The following is a 21579-nucleotide window of genomic DNA, read 5'->3' as shown; positions in this document are numbered from 1 at the left end:
AGGTTGCAGTTGGCTCAGTTCCAGCAAAACCACTTTTAGGGTAAGGAGGATGAGGCAGTCGAATAGATAGATATTTGTGTACTCTTTCAGATAACTGTTTTCTCTAAATACCAAATTTCAGCAAAGACTGATGGAGCTTATGTGGAAAAGCAATGATGTTTAAAGTAATTGAAGTAATTCGAATCTTTTTTCCCTTGCTATTTTGGTTTCCTGCCATAAATGTTAAGGATAGGGATTGTAAATCAGGGTAGAAGAAAAGCACAAAGCATACATAATACCTGTGTTGTAAACTTTGTCTTTGTCAAAGCAGAGATGAGGAGACGTTGGGATATCTTACAAGCAGTTTTTACTCAATTACTCTTTATTGAGGACTCGCTGTCATCCAACTTTAACTAATAGCTCAGCACAGTAGCGTTTATACCTTTCATGGGGGAGGGATTACATTGAGGTGGAGACAATCAGAACAAATCATGCAAATGCAGTGCAGGAGTCAGCCAGTGGCGGCTGCTGGTCTTTCTAAAAGGGGAAGCTCATTTTCGGTCTACATCAAAAAAATTGTCCATTGATTTAGAGAATATGTAAATTCTCCCCTACGTTCCTTTTCAAGAAAATGCTCGTACCAACTAGGCGTCTTTTCCAGTGACTTGACCATTATTATTTGAAGACTCTGAAATCGGTTGTTTTTTTGTGTGTTATATACATGTGTGGAACATATGTGAGGTCTACAGGTTAACGTTCAGAAGAAGCTTGGAGCATTTCTGTGACACCAAAAGTCTGCCTGGTGTCTGACATGACAAGTGATGAGAAGAAACAGGGCAGTTTTAAAAAAGTTGCTATGATGTGCTATGATTTTTAGATGTAAAGTAACTTGACAATGATGATTGGCCGTTGCATTGTACTGACACAACTTGCATGTGTCTGTATAGTGTTATCAAAAGTTGTTTAAAATCGTGATGATTTGACATTCTGTGACATCATTAGACAATTTTAATGAATGACAAATTAATATGCTCTGGAAATATCATTAGTGGTATTTTTTTTTTTTTAAATGAATGGATGTTGTTATCCGGACACTGTGAAGTCTACAACTGTTCATATATAATGTTAAATTGTTGCATAAATTGGTCATGTTACATTGTTGTGGTCATGTTGAAGAAAGATCTTCTTGAGTTTCTGTCATCTCAAAGCTAATTTTTTATTGCATGTTATATTCAGTCACTTTTTAGTAAAGACAGCTTCTGACATACTTTATGCTCATGTCTGCCAAATTATAAAGTAACTAAATGAATGATACTCGTTTCAAATACACTCAATTTGTCTGCTTATTCTAGAACATTTTCTGTTAGAAAGAAGGTATCGTAGCTGTGCACTTTCTGTCTTCATAGCACTGACAGGTAAATTTATTTTCCCAGTAAGTGAAATCACTGGGGGAAGGGTTACCTGTGACCACATATTTCCCATCTTTCCTACGAATTTGGTGGCTTTCTGAACTAATGTGCAGGTAATCATCCGAGTTGTAGTTTTTACGGACACAACGTCCATTACCTTGACAGAGACTCTTGCTGCATAAATGGGCTGCAGAGGTGACATTGGCGATATAGGGGTTTAAAGTGTCTGACAGGTATGCAGACAAGGCTTCACACGAGGTCTGAAAGGAATAAGAAGCATTAAAAATATGAAATTTCACAAAATATTACAAATTATTCATGCTCATGTTGTTCCACAAACATACTATTTTCCTTCTACTGTGGATCATTGCTCTAGAAATGACATTATAGTACCATTAAAGAGTGGGGTCCATAAAACTTATATACTCCATGTCTTCTGAATCCATACAATAGGTTTATATGTAGAACAAAATGAAAATTATCGAGTCGTTGCTCTCAAATCACGTTTTTGTGTAATAATATTATGGCACTCTCACGACTTATGTCACGTTTCAAGGAAGAAAAAAAAACATCAATGGATCATGGATTTCATGGAAACATCATGGATTTTGTGACCAATCGTTAGGGCAGGGCAGTATATCGTCTTTGTAAGTTATATCAATTTATTCGTTTCCACGTGACGTCATTGTAGCTTTACGCCGCCATCTTTGTGACCGACGGTCTCAATAATGCCTCCTGCAATATGTTGCGCAGTTGGCTGCAACAACAGCCGAAAAGGAACCCTAAACTGGTATTTTATTGTATACCAAAAGAAGAGGGAAGAGAACATTATTTATTTAAAATGTTGCTGGTTTGTGGTTAATTATATTTCTATTATAGCCTACTCTCAGTGGCCAACATTATACAAACAGAATGTTTTTTCTTCATTTTGTTTGTTAGATCTGTTTAAATGCACTTTATCATGATATGTTATCAGATTTTGGGTTATTTTGAACATATTTGTCTGTCTGTCTGTAAGTTTATACTTACCTATAAATCTAATAAATATTTTTCTGAAGTTCATAGAGATATGTCTTCGTCACATCACATGCGCTTTATAGATGTTATTTTGTGTAAGTAATGTTCGCACTGCAGACGATGCATAATCTCAGCCTTGAAATGCATATTAAAGACTTCCAAAAATGATAATTCTGGCGTTATTTAACTACTCACCTTCACGTGCAAATCCTTAAGTTTACTTTCCGTGGAAGACAAAGGGACATTTTTGAATATGTAGCCTAATGGAGACTCTTCTTGTCGATGTAATGAAAGTGAATGAGTAACATTAGCCTACTGGGGGCTGTCACGCAAAAAATAATAATAAAAGACAAAAAACATCACAAAAGTATCATAAAAGTGATCTAATACGACTCGTCTGTTATGTTAATATCGTTATTTATTAATATGATAGCTTTACGTGACGAAAACTGCAATTTTAGTTGTTATAGTCACTGAAGAGCTTTACCTCTTTATAGCTTTTAATCGCAGCCAAATCATTCAAAAAGATTCGACTCGAAAGACTCTTTCATTTCGATATTTGTGATTATTAAACCTATTGTAACTCAACATCTGTTCTTTCTGACCTATATGGTAGTCTTTTATGATATTTGACTGATATCTCTGTGCTGATGCAGGTGTCTCTCTCAGTGCTGCTGTTCGGATTAGATAGATTCATTTATGCCAGCCGAACTGCTGCAGAAGATTCATTTATGACATCGCCTTGACTCTCATGCCATAGCTCTATGACTTATGTATTTCTATACCATGAAAGGCCAATTGGGGCAAGCCTGGGGCAGATAATAATGGACTAAAGAAAACTGAGGGTAACAAATAAGGATCGGAGCCTAAAATTAAAATTTTCTCCAGGTATCTCTGTCTATCTCTCTCATTCAAATAGGCAGTTTGGGCGGCCATACTGGGCGAGTCGGTCGCAAATATGGCGGCGTTCTATTTGTAGTGACGTAGGTGGCATCTATGAATAGAGTATATGAGAGATTGGGTGGGACTATACCATTTATATTGATATGCGATAGCGGATGATTCAGAGTCAGCTCCGTTTTAAAAATACACAATCAGTGTCCTAAACGTTTAGACCTGCTTTGTATTGAGCACATCAGCTAACTCCTATGCATAGATTTTAAAGCAAGTCTCCTCCATTTAACTTCACAGACTTCATTGAATAATTGCCAATGCACACAAAGTGTCAAACAGACACAATAGAATGTGAGAACAATAAGTCTAAATAAAGTACATTTTCCTAAAATATTTTGCATAAACCGAGGTTTGTACCAAACCATAATTTGTGTGTACTGTTACACCCCTACTAATTGTCACTGATGTCAGACCTGCCATTGAGCATCTTAATTTCCCTTATTTAAAATCAAATAGATGTAGGCCTAAATGTGATTGCGATGCGAGAGCATTTTGGAGCTCAACAGCACCGGCAGGAAGAATATTCCACAGAACGTAATATTTTGTTTTACTGAAGAAAGAAAATAATATGGCTTTGGAACAACAGGGGTGCCCAATCCTGCTCCTAGAGGGATTGCTCACTAGGTGTTTCTCAATGTCAAGGATACTTCCTTGGCAGGACGGGTCCTTCCAAGTCATTTCCTTCAGAGGCTAGGCAAGGGTCCTCTTTAGCATTCGGAGAACATGTAAATGGAACAGGCTAGCAAGTGCACGTCATTGCGTCATTACATCAGTGAAAGGTCCGCTTCAGCGCTGCAAAAATCATAGTGCTGGTGTACTGCACTGTTTAACTTGACAGTCCTTATTTCGTCTTGTCAGTCCTCATAGAAATAAATAAATAAAGTATAAGGGATAATGTATAACCAGGCTGTTGTTATAGTCAATACAACCCCGCAAACTCTAAAGCAGAGGGGTCTTGATCAGCCTGAAGGGGTTGTATTCGCTGTAACTACCGCCTCGCTATACATTGTCCCACTTATAACATTGCTACCTACCAAATAAATCAATAATTTGACACAAAATATTGATTTAAAAAGGAGTTTATTCATTCAAAAACGATTATATTACCGGAGTGAACAGAACTAGCAACATGATCTAGCTGTTAAAACATATGCAATTGTAAAATATGTGACCAACAAAAAAGGCTATAACGTTGTATGAAGTAAAAATTAAAAAGTTAATCACCAGTAAAAGGGAACAGCTTTAAATCCCCTCAGCAAATTTGAGCCGATATGTTAAATAGTTTAACAAACATTAAATAAATGGCTAAACTGAAATTATACTTGCTTACATTTGAAAGCATTGCCGTTTTCACTCCGACTCCGCTAACGGTCGACATTTTTTAGTTTTTGAACAAGATAGCAAAGCTGCACATAGGATTGTGGGTGATTTAAGAGCGCGAAGGCTACACATATGCATCCTTTCCTGTGTATGGGATATTTTCCGAACAAAGGACTCAGTCCTTGGTTGAAATTCTAAGGATCCTCGACATTGGAACAGTCCTTCGACGGACGTCGATGACGTAGCATCCTCGAAATTCCGGCTTCCGAGGATCCTTCCTTGACATTGAGAAACGCCTACTGTCTTGCAGAGTTTTGCTCCAGCCCCAATTAAACACACCTGAACCAGCTAATCAAAGTCTTACTAGCATAATAGAAACTTCCTGGCAGGTGTGTTGAGGCAAGTTGGAGCTAAAATCTGCTGGACAGTGACTGAGTTTGGACACCCACAACAATTTTGGGTGAACTGTCCATTTAAGAGATAAATTACCTTTTCGTTGTAATCAGCACTAGCCCCCCACAGCACAGCCCCAGAAGCCCCCAGAGCTGCACTCTCTCCAATACTGCTGACCAAGTCAACCTAGAGAGAAACAGACAGCCTATTACCGCAAGTAACCTATGTGGCCTAGATTAGGGTGGTCAATCCTGCTCCTGAGAGTTACTATCCTGCAGAGTTTTCCTGCAACCTTATGCTGGCTAAACATCATGTAGCTGGGTACATGATGTTTTTTTTACATCATTTTTTACAGACCACACACATGAGGAGAAAAAATCCTAGATGTAACCGTTTTGCTCCTATAGTATGTGGTGTGCCATGATGTGACAAAGACAGCGCACGAAAAGATTTTCAACCAGAGTCTAGACTGTGAACACAGGAAATCTCACAAAATCTCACAAGACTTCAGAATAAGCTTGGCGGACGGTTAGTGTTTGGAATGATCTTCAAAGAAAATTCACAAAAAAAAAACTGTGCTGCGCTATGACTGCATTATGCTTCCGTCTTCCAACATCTCGCTTTCTGATTGGATATTGTTTCGTTTCACGTGATAATCTCCAGAGCGTGTGCGCGTTTGTCCTCGAGGTTCGCCCCACACATCAGGATTTCTGATCGTAAATGACATAACAAATGGTGACTGGGACGCATCAGTGATGGTGAGATATTTTGCAAAATAAAATTATTCTGTTAGAAGAATTAGGCGATAACTTTATTATTTATTTTTCTGTATCATCTCAGTAGTATTCTTGGCCTTTTTAAATTCTTCCATGAGCTAACACTTTTATGTAGAAATTCCATTGTTTTTTCTGCAGTATTTACTTCACCACAAAATCATTTTTATCAGTGTAGCTTTCTAGTAATCCTGAAAACACCGATTAGCTTGTTCAGGTGTGTTTGATTAGGGTTGGAGCTAAACTCTGCAGGACCATGGCCCTCCAAGACTGAAGTTGCCCATCCCTGTCCTAGACTATTCCGTGTACCATATTTGCCAATTAAATACTCTGTTATGGCCTATAACAGGGGTGTCCAAGCCAATCCTGTTGAACTCCAACCCTAATTAAACATGCCTGAAACAGCTCTTTTTTGTCTTACTAGGCATACTAGAGGATACTAGACTTCCAGGCAAGAGTGTTAATTGCTAAACTTTGCAGGACAGTGGCCCTCCAGGATTGAGTTTGGCCATCCCTGGCCTATAATAACCAGTAGTCTCGATGCTGTACCTCATTCATGTAAAGCTCCTTTTGGTCTCTTAGGAGAGGCCGTAGGTAAACGTAGACCGGTGCAGTGTGTTTGTGTTTTGGCAGGGCTGCCACTCTCATTGCCTCTTGCACCTGGTGACGTACGAACAGTGCAGCACTCCTGCTTCCACTCACAGAGACCGGCAGGTATGCTGAGGGGTAAAGGGCAGTGCTAACCTCCCACAGCCACAGCAGCTCGTTGTTCAACTGTTTTGTCTTCTCTGAACAAGTACCTGTGTAGTTTGACTCTTCAAAGTCATAGTTATAGCAGTCTGGGTACAAGTAGTAGCCCCACAGGTACCAAGGTCGATGATAGATTCCTATCTTCAGAGTTTCCTCCATGAAACATCTGGCTTCCTTCTGGAATTGTCGTTTGGCTTCGCTGCTTGCTTGTTGCAGATTGAGAGAAGCGTTCTGCTCCAGGGTGTAGTTGATGGACAGTTCTTTATATATCTCCCTGATGTCCAAATTCTGGTCAAACGTTGGAAGCCACTCTTCCCAATCCATGACAGCCAGACCAGCAGTTGAGTCCAGAATGTATTGGGTAAACTCTTCCTTAGCTTTCTCCAAACTAGCAGACAGGTTGCCCCTTTGTGGGATGCCACCGTTATTCTCCTTCAAGGAGTGGAGGTCTACATAGGGGTAAAGCCCAAGTCGATTTTTGTAGAACAGCGTCAGGGATTGATTGCGCACCCTGGAAGGTGTGGTGACCACCTGGAACATCGATAAATCTAGAGGGATCTTCATTTGTTGGCATTTGGAAACAGGAGCATTCCATAACAGCACAAAAGACCTATGAAAGAGTGGTGCTGCTGTTGGTGGAGGAGACGATGTGTTAAGATGCCCCAATGTCATGAAGAGTATAGTGTAAAATGGTAACCATTGTTTCCTTTGGTCTTCCATCTGTGTACATTGATTGAGAAAAAAAATCAGTTTTAATGATATTTTGAAATGATTGAAAAGTTTGTGTTATGGTAGGGTATTTATTTATTTATTTTTAAATCTGCTTTTTTCAAATGTTTAAATTCATTATTTTAATGATTTGTTACTCGTTACTCAAAAGGAAAACAGAATTTATCACTGATCACACAGGAAGTTGTTTAAAAGTCTTTTAATCGTGATTTCATTAGTGCCATGTGCTCTTAGCATTTATGCTAGTAAGAGGAGTTTTTTGGCTAAAAAGTTTAAAATAGTCAATTCTGTTGTTACCGTCAAACTCTGTTACCAAGGTTTAGTAACAATTTATGTAACATAATTGACAGTAACAGAGTTAACAAACAATGCTATAAAGATGTTTTTTGTAAAAAAAGGAAGAAATTTGTGTAAAATTTAAAATGTTTTCATTAAGAAACTGAAAAGAATTTAAGTTAGTGAACAGGTTTTTTCCTTAACTTTTTAAAATCCAAAATATATCTCCAATTATAGAATCACTCAGTAGCTTATAATATTGTTTTGGCACATTACTGGAAATATAATGTTGCAGAAATAAATTCATGGTTGTACTGTATTTTACAGTACGTGCACTTCCAATGCACTTACACAGTGTACCTACCGACGAAGATACTTAGTAATAAAAGGTTGGTTAAGGTTCAGGGTTAGTACCTAGTTATTACCCATTTGTTGTAAATCCAACAATAAATACATATTATGTACATGCAAAATAAGACTGGAAAATAAGGTGCTACAAATTCATTTTACCAAACTATCTTTTATCATTGCTACAACAACATGGCAAACGGTGCATTTTTTAAATTAGGAGATGCCTTTATTATTCAAATAAAATGCATGTTTTTAAATGGTTTTGTTTGAGATTTAGAAGGAATTAGTGTCTTACCGAATGAAATGGGTAGCAAGGAGAAAATGTAGCTTGTTCAGGTTCCTGTTAAATATTAACAGGGGTCAATGTTTAAAAAAACACAAGACTTTGCATATATGTTACTGGAAAAGGATTAGTGTAAACGGTTCAATATGTTCTTGGGCTAAAAAAAATGGAAATCGCTTTGAGACTCTGCGTGATAAAAACATTTTAAGCACATCACAACCTCATCCCAACTGTAATGTACAGAATGGTGGAGGGGCCTTTGGGGCTCCTTGGCTGCCTCAGGGCCCCGTCTGGACAGCTTGCTATATCAGTTGCAAAATGAATGGTTTTGCAGGAAACCGTTGTCTTATTATGTTCAGTTAGTTTTATTATCATTTTAGCTTGTTTTCATGTTCATCATGTGTTCCTCTGTTCAGTTTTCACGCTCCTTATTATTAGTTCATATTTGACTCAGCTGTGTTATATTAACCATCCTCATTTGTGTTTGTTTTATAAGTTGGTCCCTCACATTCATTCTCTGTCTGATCACCTTTACCTTAAGTGTGTGTTGCCCTGCCGTAACAAAATGTTCGATACCGATACCTTTTCCGATACCAATTTCATGTAACCAGTTTTAACAATATAATATTACCTACATTTTTATTTTATTTTTCAGTTTGTTGACTTTTTTACACTCAAATTTTGAGTATGTAAAAAATTCCCTTTCTAGGGAACTCAAACTGCGTCAAATGACACTTTGGGGGAACGCCCCTCAGCGTAGGGTCTCTGAAGGATGAATAGAGAATGTATAATTGAAGAGAATTGGCACCGGCTGGTTACTTCCGGTTTCTGGACTGGCTTCAGTAACACGTCTCTGTCCATGCGGGGGCGCTCGCGGTCGAGTGCAGAATGAATGGGAGTCTATGGGGTTTCACCCCCAGAAATCCACTTTTCTCAGGATGTTATATTTTGTCAAGTAATTTGAAAGTTGCATTCAAAAGGGAGGGCTAAGATAATACACTCAGCTGAAAATTGCATTTTTAAGTTCACTTATCTGTTCTAAAAATAGGAAGCTAATAGGAAGTGCCAAGGCTCTCTGTTAGACGGGCTCTGGTATGAATAAAACTAAGCCAATCTCTGATTGGTGTTGCATCATGACGTAATATGTGACGGCACATAGGCAGAAGCTATATAAGGACACATGAGATGTCAGCTTTTGTTCTTCAGCAAGCGCTCTGTGTCAAACTGTCTGTTTTATTTGGTGTTGTTTGTCCCATAAGAATTGTGGAATTACTCAATTCCACAATTACTGAATTACTGCTATATGGAATCTAGTGGATCGGATCTCGCGTTTGCCGGATCAGCGTGTAGATTACGAGTTTATACTTTGCAATAAAGATTCTGTGACTGGGATCTTGCGTTTGCCGAGGCAGCGCATAGATTTAAGGTCTGCATTACAATAAAGTATCTATAGTGGCTCGGATCTCACGTTTGCCGAAGCAGCGTGTAGATTACGAGTTTACTCTGCAATAAAGATTATGTGACAATTTAGCGGGTAGAATTTCCATACGGTTAGACTTTGTGTGAGAGTACTTTGTGGACTACAACTCTTTCGACGTGTTTGATATTCATCACCCCCACTAGCACACGGATCCCGCTAAACATGCCTGTGTCTTTGGTGCACGTCTTCTTTCAGGGAGAGAACAAACTAGTTGAATCAACAAACAGATGATTCGAAACACTGATGCGAAGCATGATTCAAAACACCCACGTCACGTGACTACGGCTAAATGTCAGACCCCTGTGTTGCTTGACTTCATCTTCATAGAATCTAATCATCGTTACCTCAAAATGTCAAATACAATGTACATATCTTTTTCACTATTGCATTGGAAACTAGATTTAACATTTAATAAATTCGTTGTCCAACTCTGGCTTGCATTGCAGGGCGGTGCCTCTGTTGGGATATCTGCCTCAGGACCTGATTGGGACACCTCTTCTATTACACCTGCATCCCAGCGACAGACCGAGAATGCTGGCAGTGCACCGGAAAAGTAAGGATACAAAGACAAGGAGGCAATATACAAATATTCATATGCATAAGCCAGCAGGTGTCACTATATTGACATTAACAAATGAAATTGAATGGCTCATACACAGTATTGTCCTTGCTTTCCTAATTCTCTCCCTCTCTCTCCTCCTGCAGTTCTGCAGTATGTTGGGCAGCCATTTGATCACTCTTCTCTCCGATTCTGTGTGAGAAATGGAGAATATGTTACTCTAGATACGAGCTGGTGTAGCTTTGTGAACCCGTGGAGCCGCAAGGTGTCCTTTGTTATCGGACGGCACAAAGTTCGCATGTAAGTTTTCACCAGTGCTTATGTTTATAAGAAAGGTATTATTTTAGTTTAAGGTATTATTAGGTAAGGTATAAGGTATTATTATTATATATATATACTTTGTGTGCAGGGGTCCAATGAATGAGGATGTGTTTTCAGCTCCGTCTTCAACAGAGGACAAAACCATTGATTCGGATATACAGGAAATCACTGAACAGATTCACAGACTGCTTCTTCAGGTGAAAACTTTCACACACAGAGACAGACAGACAGACAGACAGACACACATACACACACATTGCATGTACACTTTCTCTTTCATGCACTACAAGCCCACACACACAGCGAGGATGCCATGAATAAGCGTTTGTATGGAGGTTGTAAAATTATTGTATGATGGAAAAAAGACACTAATGGACTATGGACTAACCAAGCCCTCTCTTTAATGCTTTTCTTTACATTGGCAATTTGATTTCTGTCATTTTTGGCAGTTCACATTTGATGGGCTATAGCAAGTCAGGTTTGGCCTCACATTCTCCACAAACACTTTTTGGTATAATGTGGAACTCGTAGTTGACGTTACAATAACGAGGAGCAGAAAATGCACCTGAACACTTCCAAACATGACCAAGAGTGGCGAAACAAATCCACTTTGACTTATCTCTCCTGTTCTGGTTTCTAATGTCGGTGTAGAATAGCAAACTTCAGTCTTGCCTTGATGTTCTTTTTTTGAGAACTGAGACAGATATCTGTCTCTTTGTATTGGTGGACTAAAGTCTAAAATGAAATACACAGTGTAAATCTGTCTCATAGCCGGTCCACGGTATGGGGTCCAGTGGTTATGGCAGTCATGGCAGCAACGGTTCCCATGAGCACCTGCTGAGCATAGCGTCCTCTAGTGACAGCAATGGAAATGGAAATGCAGCAAACGGTGGGAATGGGAACAATGAAAAGAGCAGAAAGGAAGAGCGGACCAAAAGCAAACCGGTAATTCTCTTTCACAACATACTCATCCAGAACAACACTCATTTAATGAAGAATTTCCAAAATAGCTGATATTTCTGTGTTATGGTCATTTTTCATTTGTTACCGTAGTTTTATCTCAATTAAGGGGTGTTATTAGGAACCTGAAAAGGAGTGCTAAAACCTTCTTTAAAAAAGACAAAATTATTGAATATATTATTTTTAATATAATATAATTTTTTTTTCTTCCCTGAATAGTTTTCTTTTCCACTGACTTAATGTATTTTTGTGAAGTACAAAGTGTTCACTCCTCACCACATCATCTAAAACTGTTTTTCAGAGGACATTTCAGGAGATTTGTAAAGGGGTTCATATGTTGAAGGCTCAGGAGCAGCAAGGCTCCTCTTTCAAATCAGAGCAGAAAAAGACTTTGGACGGTGAGTGTGTGTGTGTGTGTGTGTGTGTGTGCCTATACAGTACAGCAGGGGTTGCTAACCTTTTTGAACCCTATTGACTTGAATTATTTACTTCAAAAGGTATTTACATTAACCCGTGTGCTTAAAAAAATCCTGACTTGCTTTGGATCCACTTATGTATGTGAAAGTGCTTTCTCTGCAAGTGAATATTAATAGCCAAAGCCTCATTCTCGTCTAACTGACGAGAGCAGCTACCAGCGAGCAGCAGTCCTGTCTGAAAAGAGTTCTTAAAGGTTATTTGCTCAAGAATATTTGTCTTTTTCATTTTGAGATTTTTATTTTATACTCTGAGTATAATCTTTTATATATGTACATATACATATATATATATATATATAGAGGAGAGAGAGATTTTTTTTTCATGTTCAGTGACATTTTAAATACGACCACTTTACGTCCCTCTTTTTGTTGACTAGCGCAGCCTTTCTCAAACTTTTTTCAGTCAGGGCACCTTTCAAAAGTGCATAAAATCTCAAGGCACCCCAGTGTAAAATATAATTTAAAAACACTGCATAACCCAAATTTAAATGCAAATGTCTTGTTTAGTTAGACAGAACAGTAATGAACAGAGCATAATATGAACTGTAAATAACAATAATAATAAAACGTTATAGCACCTTTAAAAACACAGGTTTGCAAAGTAATTCACAAAATAATTAATCAGAGACACAAATGCCATAAAACCGTAAGAGGTGGACCGCCCAATACAAGAACCCAATAACAAATCCAGACCAGGAGAACTCAAATGAAGTGCAGGATGCAGATAAAATAAAATAAAAATCCCCGGCTCTTATGGGGATTTTCTTTTCAAAAAACGATCCATAATGCTGTAACTAAAGTGGCCTAAATTCACGTTTATTTTTACGTTTCTGTCAGTCTGAGGTGTTGCTATAATGCGTTGCTATGGATTGCGTCACTTGCGTCAAGTTGTGTGCGTCTTGCTTCGGTCTTGTGAGACGGATTTTTTTTATGATTAATTTTATATATTTATCTAAAATGAATTTACAATTTTATTAATATGTTCATATGTTTAAAAGAAGAATGTAAATATGTAAATTCAAATATATTTATATATGAAATGTCAGCTGTTTTTTTTTTCTGTTTTTTTTTTTTTTTTCACATTTTTTTTAGCCTACATAATTTTTTGGCGGCACCCCTGACACAGCTAGGGGGCACCCCAGTGTGCCGCGGCACCCACTTTGAGAAAGGCTGGACTAGCGAATAAGGAAATAACACTTATAAAAAATGGTGTGTGTACCTCAAAGTGCAGGACAGAACAAGAAAAGAAAACTGTACTTTCAGAACTCAGCTCAAAAGGATTTATTAACCCTCAAGTGCCAAAGAATAAAATAATATTTGCCACATGTAAGAGCAATAAAAACATTGAACAAATACACAAGGTGGGAAAGTGAGCACGAGAGATGCCAAATCAAAGAAATCAATAAAACAAAACAAACTAACTAAACTAACTACCAAACAAAAAAGTAGAAAATAACCAATCTTCGGCGTCAAGACACTCTAACTAAACTACAATAACTAAATAACAATACTTACAAAGTAGGCACTCTCTTAAACTGGTGTATCTAACATAATCCAAAACATCCTAAGTGCATTGTGTATGTCGCGACCTGCTAACCTGCTCTCTTCCCAGCTTTACACACTCCGTGTAAACTGACCAGGCTTAACAGTATAATCTCAAGACACTAAGCAACAATAAACAGAATGAACTAACTATGTATCTAACGAATGTTAGATACACAGAAAATCATTGACAGGTAGTCGATGACAAAAGTGAGCAACAGACAAAAGTGAGCAAACAGCTGTCCGACATTGAAGTGATCATGGTGTTTAACTGCAGTAGTGACATGTGATTGGCGGAGGCTCATGAAGATCATGAAGATTAACAGTAGATTGATCCATTGGACACCCGAAACACACACCACCACAACAACACACCCACATGTCCATATTGCAACACTTAACTATGAGTACGTAACAACCACCAGTAAAGGACTAGCAAGACTTAGCTAGGTAATAAACTGCATTTGTAAACTTACAATGTAATTTGTGGCCCTTTGTATTTTATGTAAATGTTGCCCTCTTGCCCGCTGAACTTGAGGCCCTCTGCCCTAGAGTAACACTTATTTTACAGTATTACAAGGTCTAAATGTTCATGTGATTGTGTGTTTGAGGATGTACTGTCTCTTTAGCAGGGCTTAGGTCTCCTGTCGTAAAGCAGAAAGACTCTGCACTGCTGGTCAGAGATGGACCTGCCTCAATGGAGGAACTCAAGGACCACACAATGTACTCGTACCAGCAAATCAGCTGTCTGGACAGTGTCATCAGGTGTGTGTGTGTGATTTATAGAGTCTAAAGAGTACACGCTCATTGATTTATATCATCTGGAAGAGAAGGCTTTTTTTAATATGGAGGCAATAGTGAATTGTGTATCTTACAGATATCTGGAGACCTGTAACATCCCAAACACAGTGAAACGTAGATACCAGTTCTCCTCGAACACCACCTCCTCAAACTCTGACGAGGACAAGAAAGCCTCTGATGCCACTCTTCAGCAAACTGATGGTATAGTCTCATATTTTGTCTTTGTTCTTTAAACTGTTTTGATAAATATCAAACAAAGATACTTCTTTCGAATTCAATAAAAAATAATAATAATTTGGTTTTAGATTCTCTATGTATAGAGGTGGCATCATCTATGTCTATAAAGACCAATGAAAAGCCTCGCTCATGTCCTGCCCCAGGTCGTGTTGTGGAAGGGCATTTATCTCCTCTGGACCTGCCCAGCAAAGCAGACAGTGTGGTGTCTCAGTGTTCCTACAGCAGCACAATCGTACACGTGGGGGACAAGAAAACACAGCCAGAATCAGGTACCAAATAATACATATGTTTAATTAATCATTAATCCTACATAATTCATTTATTTTATTTCAGGGGGTTCACCTAAAAATTTTTAATTTCCTTTTACTCACCCCCCAAAATCTATTTGACTTTCTTTCCTCGGCCGAAGAAAAATGAAAGTTTTTGAAGAAAACATTTCAAGATTTTTCTCCATCTAATACAAGTGAACAGGGCTCATTTTAGTCCATTGTTGATGGTCCAAATAAGGGGTAAAACAGTCCAAATCAATTACGTCAGATGAAGAAAAAGTTGAAGAAAAAAGAAGAGATGAATGTTTTCACCCAACACTACCTCTTTGAACGCTAATACACGGATAATACATAACTGTGTTTTACAGAGTGAAGGAGCTTGACATCTAGTCTTTGCACATTTTCCTTGTAAACAATGGGGTGATTCTTGCCGCCTACGTCACACATTACGTGCATCACAGAGCTGAACCGAGGCAAACATTTGTAGCTAAATAGTATAGAAATGTGCAAACATTCTGAAAATGACTGATCGTTTCACTAGAGAGGACCCTCTAGTCCACACGGGTCGTGGATTTTGGACTGTCAAAAATGGACTACAGTGAGCTTTGTTTACTTGCATTCAATAGAGAAAAATTCAGGAATGGTTTCCTCAAAAACCTTACAGTTTTTCAGTACAGTTAGTAGACAACCCCTTCACCTTTAGAAAAAAGTTATATACATCTTGGAAGGCCTTGGGGTGAGTAAAGAATCAGGACAAGTAGGATATTGTAGATTTATTGATACAGCAACATGATTCTTCCACAAGCTCAACTTGCAAGTTTTTATTGAAATCATAAATAGGAAAAGTGACGACAATATGGGGAATCCTATTCTTCTCTCTATCACAGCAATGCAGATGTTGAGAGGAAGATCAAATTATTTTGTGTTAAAAGTGTCTGACTGTAATTTGCAGAGATCATTGAAGATGCTGCAGAAAGCCCAGCACCTTCTGCACCTGTTAGTGTGGTTTCCCCACCGGCAGTGGAGCAGGAAGCCTATAAGAAGCTGGGACTCACAAAACACGTACTGGCGGCACACACACAGAAGGAAGAGCAAGCATTTCTCAGTCGCTGCAGGGAACTCTGCAGGAATGGTCAAGCCCTCGAGAAGGATTGCCCAGCAAGCACGCAGAGAAACCGAGGACAGGCTGCCGAGGGTATGTAGACATTAAAACACATCTGGCAAATTTATCCTGAAAATAATGGATTACGTGTCCACAAAAAAATATTAAGCAGCACAACTATTTTCAACATTGATAATAAACAATTAGCAAGTTTCTTAAGGTCATGTGTCACTAAAGATGGTAACACTTCATTCTAATTTGTTGACTATAAGTAACTTTGCAACTACACGTCAACTATCTCTCGTTAGAGTAGTAGTAGACTCACGGTCTGCTTAATTTCTGCAGTCTTTATTGTGATGATCCTTCAACAAACATTCAACTGACTAGAAGTAACTTTCCAACTACTTGTCAACTTATTCTAACCCTACCAATCTAGTAATACTGTACTGATCTAATGAGAGTTAGTAGACATGAAGGTGCGACATTACTTATAGCTAACAGAATTTGTTAAAGGAATTTATTTTGAATTTGTTTATCAAAATAAAGTGAATCTAAAAAATTATATGTTTATATTTTGTTTAACATTTTTTTTTCTCTACATTACACTAATTTTCCACTCTTTCTTGGTCTCTTTCTCTGCCTCTTCGGTGCTCATGGATCCAAAGCAGGACCGGGTGCCCCTGTTACAACCCCCAAGAAAAGTTGGCGCACCAAAAAGGCAAAGAAACCACGCAAAAAACATCACGATTCCTCAGATAATGCGTCTCAGCACAGACCTCTCCCTCCCCTGCAGGGTTTAAACCAGACATCTTGGTCCCCTTCCGAAACATCCCAGTCTGGCCTTTCAGTCCCATTCCCCACGGTGGTCCCAGGGTACCCTCTCTACCCTGTAGTCCCCCCTGTTACCCCGCCACAAGCCCCTGCAGGAGTAGCAGAGTCCCAGAGCACTCAGCCTTATCCAACCCCATTGGTCTCACCAGTTGTAGCAATTGTTTTGCCCAGTTTTATGTTGCCGCAGATGGGCACAGCAGCTCCCTCTCCTTTCTATACTGACACCCAGCAAGCCTACAGTTCTCTCTTTCAAAGCCAGCAAGCCTACAATGGCCAGCAGCCCCTTCAGCCCCAGCAAGCCTACAACATCCAGCAACCCTTGCAGTCTCAAGTCTACACCGGCCAACAAGCATTTCAGCCACCACAAGCCAATACCAACCTTCAAGGCTCCAATAATCACCAGAGCTTTCAGCCCCACACCCCCTTTACTTCCCAGAAGCCAGCGTTTACACCCCAGACACATTTCCAGTATGGAATGACATCTGAGCCCAAACCCTGCGTTGTTGCGTCTACAGAGTGTCCTTCTCCTTTGCCGCCCCCTTACTCCCCTCCACTGTTTGAGTCTTGTTGTAGCTCTCCATTGCAACTGGACCTGCTTCAGTTGAAGGACAAGCAGGACTCTCACACCCAGGGTAACGGCAGTTCAGGACAGGACAAAATCAACACAGTCATCAATAGCACTTCTGGAAGGGATGACTTACAGCAGGTAAAGGGGCTACACACAATGAACTATTCACTTGCTAATCATGGAATTGATGAATTGCATCCCTTTCCTGATTTTTTTGGGCTTCTCTTCCAGGTGTGTTGTTCAGGTAGCGGTTGCCCCTGTGGTGACCACTCCTCATCCAGCAGCGTGTTGGAGCTGTTCTTGCAGGAAGACTCTCATTCCGGCACAGGTTCTGCCATGTCAGCATCTACTGGCTCCATATCCAATGACTGCAACTCCTCCAACAGTGGAACAGGTCTTCACATTTAACTTATGACTATTTAAAAAAAGTGAGCACATGCAGGCTGTCGTCATACATTTAAGCAGCTGATTTGACATAAAGGCGGAACCATTAAAATCTTTTGTTGTTAGCTCTCAAGACAATTTCATTTCTAAAGCACTTGTATGTAGAACTATTTTCTTATACCAGTGATGAAGTATATTGCATAGAAACGGTCAAAGCCACCTATAGTTGTGGCAAGTTCTTGTATATTCAGAACAGATAGTTTCAGTTTTGTTGACCGTATTACAGTTACGTATCACTTTTCCATCATTTTAATAATTGGTAGTTGATTAGTTAAAGGAGTAGTTCACTTACAAAAACTTTTGCTGATAATTTACTCACCCTCATCTCATCCAAGATATTCATGTCATTCTTTCTTCAGTTGAAAAGAAATTAAGGTTTTTGATGAAAGCATTGCAGGATTTTTCTCCATAGAATTGACGTCAATGGGAACCAAAAGGTTCAAGGTCCAAAAGACAGTTTCAGTGCAAACTATTCGAAGGGCTTTAAACGATTCCAGACGATGAATAAGGTTCTTATCAAGCGAAACGATTGCTCATTAAAAAAAAAGTTTACGTTTTATAAGCTCAAATGCTCGCCTTGCTCTGTTCTCTGACGCACGTTCGTGACTCTCCTGTTCGAACTGTTCATTTATCAAAATGAACAAATCTTTTATGTGTCATTTGGTTCATTCAACAAACGAAATGAATGAATTGACTCGGGAAAAGATTTTTTTTAAATAAGTGATTGTTTCGCTTGATAAGACCCTGGAATCATTTAAAGCCCTTTGAAAAGTTTACAGTTTGCACTAGGCCTTCATTTCTGTGTAAAAATTTTCAGATTTATGCCAGATTTTTTTTTATTTTTTAACATTAAGAAAATATATTTAGTTTTTTATATTTATATATTATATTTATTAGATTTATATATTTATATTTAGACCCCGAAGACCAGGAGTGTAAACATTTTTTTTTTTACATACCTTCAGAACAACTGAATCAAGCCCAGTTTTTTTGTGTATGTGATATTTTTGCGTGTTTTGTGTTTTTTTTTGTGTGTGTGTGTGTGTGTGTAGACAATGTATGAAAAGTCACAAAATCTTATTCCACTAAGATGAAGGGAAGCTTTTTTTTATTAAGTAACAGTCGATTGGGGTCGTATAGACCCCATGACCCGATTGAGGGTTAACTACTAGCAGGAGGTAAAGCCACCTAATGCGTGGCTTCATTGACCACAAGAGGGCGACATCTACTGACAGGCGACACCTTGACCTAAAACAACCAATGTGCTGTGGATGTCTATAATGCTTATTGCCAATTCGCACAGGATAAACAATCTAGTAATCACCGAGATGGGTTCTTGATGTGCACAGTGCCGACACAAGTTACTGACCCAACAGAAAATATATTTTATATTCGATCATAAATATCTATCAATTTATGCTATGTTTATTTTAACGGATAGAGACAGAATATCAACTAAAAAATCCAGAAAAAACACATTATATAAAGGTTATAAATTGATTAGTTTTGATTGAGTGAAATAAGTATTTGATCCCCAACCAACAACTCTGCGTCCCACAGAATGGTTATGTGCCCACGTGGAACACAGATTAGCCCCGTTTACTTAAAGAAAGTAGTCCTCATGTCAGCTAGTTCACAGAATCTGTATCTTTGGAAAGGGCTACAAGACCATCAGCAAGAAGCTTGGTGAGAAGGAGACAACTGTTGATGTGTTTATTCTGAAATAAGAAATACAAAATGAAAAATCAATTGTCCTCGGTCTTGAGCTCCATGCGAGATCTCGCCTCATGGGTAAGGATAATGAGAAAGGTGAGGGATCAGCCCAGAACTACACGGGAGGAGCTTGTTAATGATCTCAAGGCAGTTGGTAAACAGAAACAGTTGGTAACACACTACACCATAATGGATCCTGCAGTGCCCGCAAGGTCCCCCTGCTCAAGAAGGCACATGTACAGGTTCGTCTGAAGTTTGCCAGTGAACATATAATGATTCAGAGAAGGCTTGGGAGAAAGTGCTGTGGTCAGATGAGACCAAAATTGGCATCAACTCAACTCGATGTAGGATTTTGAGAGTATATGTAAAGATTGCCTCCTGAGATGTGTGCAAACCTGGTGACCAACTACAAGAAACGTCTTACCTCTGGGCTGGCCAACAAGTACTAAGGCGTGTTTTGCTTGCTGAAATGCAAACCAATTTATAACCTATATATAATGTGTTTTTTTCTGGTTTTGTTTGGATTCTGTCCGTTAAAAAAAAACGTTCTATCTTTCAGTAAACTTGGTAAACTTACAGACTCAGCAGGGGATCAAATAATTATTTTCTCCACTGTAAATGTAATAATCTAGGTTGTTTACTATGCATCATTTTACTCATTGTGACATCAGTGCTTTGAAAAACATGATAACATCATAAATTACTGTATTTAAGAACTAGAACTAATGGCTGGAAATGTATTTTATTATATGTGTGTGTGTCTGTGTGTGTGTGTGTGTGTGTGTGTGTCTTGCAGGAAGCAAGTATATTCTTCAAGAGCCTGAATGTAAACTTGCGGCCTCTATTGATGATAACTGTGTCATGATGACCTATCAAGTGCCGTCAAGGTAAGTGTCAATTCTGTCTGCTATTGCGAGAAGAGGGAATAGGTGTTGAAAGGTATAGATGACCCAAAAATGAACATTCTGTCATTAATCCCCCCCAAATGAAAATGTTTTTAATGAAACCTCTCTCTCCATTGAAAGTCCATTCCACCAAAATGGTATAACTTCCAAAGTTTCATGAAAGACGTTGTAAAAGTAATCCAAATGAATCAAGGGGTTTAATACAATGTACATTTATACCATTTTATTAGCTTTTTGATGCTTTAAAGTTTTGGTGGACAGCAAAAACAAATTCACTGAGCTCATCGTAACTGAGCTGATCAATAAATGATGACAAGATTTTCATTTTTGGGTGAACTATTCCTGAAAGTGTATTTACTCATCAGAAAAGCTCTGTCGTAAGAGTGTTGGTGTTATGGGACAGGGACATGGACATGGTTCTGAAGGAAGATAGGGAGCGTTTGAGGCGTATGCAGAAGAACCAGCCCTGTTTCACCTCAGACCAGCGTCGAGAACTGATTGATCAGCACCCCTGGATGAGGAGAGGAGGCATACCCAATGCCATCAACATCATGGTATTTTGTTCATGCAGAAACACAATCCACTATCTTTTATATTATTAGTACAATTATTATTGTATTATTCATTTTAATATTGCTTTTAAGAGTATTTTGCTGCTTACTGAACTGAAACTAGTAACAGCCAAACTAATTAAGTTGACTTGTGAAAGCCAACTTACTGAAATCCTATTTAAACTTATTATTATTATTGGTGCTTGCCAAAGGCGAAGCATCACTATTGTTATCCTCCATACTTATTTTTATTTTTAGTGGTGTTTATTTCTTATTTCTTATTCTTATTTCTCTTTCTTTCTACCTAATCTTTCGTTCTTTTTTTCTTTCTACCTAATCTTTCTTTCTTTCTGTCTTTCTACCTAATTTTTCTTTCTTTCTACCTAATTTTTTCTTTCTTTCTACCTAATCTTTCTTTCTTTCTACCTATTTTTTTCTTTCTTTCTACCTAATTTTTCTTTCTTTGAAACTAATCTTTATATCTATCTATTATTTATCTATCTTTCTAACTATTCTTTCTTTCTAACTAATTCATCTATCAAACTTCAAACTACTTTAAACTTTTACACACTCTCTGGTCTGGCTT

At 38.4% G+C, this 21579-nt stretch overlaps 2 protein-coding genes across 6 annotated transcripts in view; one reads left to right on the top strand and one right to left on the bottom strand.

Moving 5' to 3' along the window:
• The window catches only part of LOC120464710 (period circadian protein homolog 2), a 37067-nt gene that overhangs the window by 9003 nt on the left and 6485 nt on the right, over positions 1-21579 (top strand). Inside the window, exons 10-22 of one of the 5 annotated variants that reach the window (XM_039654207.2) lie at positions 10161-10267; positions 10420-10573; positions 10683-10791; positions 11366-11539; positions 11856-11952; positions 14205-14337; positions 14450-14574; positions 14679-14879; positions 15832-16074; positions 16647-17518; positions 17612-17774; positions 20334-20424; positions 20846-20996. In XM_039654207.2, the coding sequence (XP_039510141.2) occupies positions 10161-10267; positions 10420-10573; positions 10683-10791; positions 11366-11539; positions 11856-11952; positions 14205-14337; positions 14450-14574; positions 14679-14879; positions 15832-16074; positions 16647-17518; positions 17612-17774; positions 20334-20424; positions 20846-20996 (2620 nt within the window). Of the gene's footprint in view, positions 1-10160; positions 10268-10419; positions 10574-10682; positions 10792-11365; positions 11540-11855; positions 11953-14201; positions 14338-14449; positions 14575-14678; positions 14880-15831; positions 16075-16646; positions 17519-17611; positions 17775-20333; positions 20425-20807; positions 20997-21579 lie in introns of those variants that run through there. The other 4 variants (XM_039654208.2, XM_039654206.2, XM_039654205.2 and 1 more) reach the window with 4 other exon arrangements.
• On the bottom strand, positions 330-8302 carry LOC120464711 (hyaluronidase-5-like). The gene is made up of 4 exons (XM_039654210.2): positions 8247-8302; positions 6395-7315; positions 5169-5258; positions 330-1648 (listed from the first exon to the last, which is right to left on the bottom strand). Exons 2-4 carry the CDS (start codon positions 7313-7315, stop codon positions 1343-1345), a joined length of 1317 nt encoding a protein of 438 aa, XP_039510144.2. The 5' UTR covers positions 8247-8302; the 3' UTR covers positions 330-1342.

This window comes from Pimephales promelas, chromosome 16, assembly GCF_988280905.1.
Source record: "Pimephales promelas chromosome 16, fPimPro1.hap1.1, whole genome shotgun sequence".
Taxonomy (NCBI): Eukaryota; Metazoa; Chordata; class Actinopteri; order Cypriniformes; family Leuciscidae; genus Pimephales; species Pimephales promelas.
Note: the sequence above shows the minus strand (reverse complement) of the source record. Positions and strands in the feature narration are given on the sequence as shown.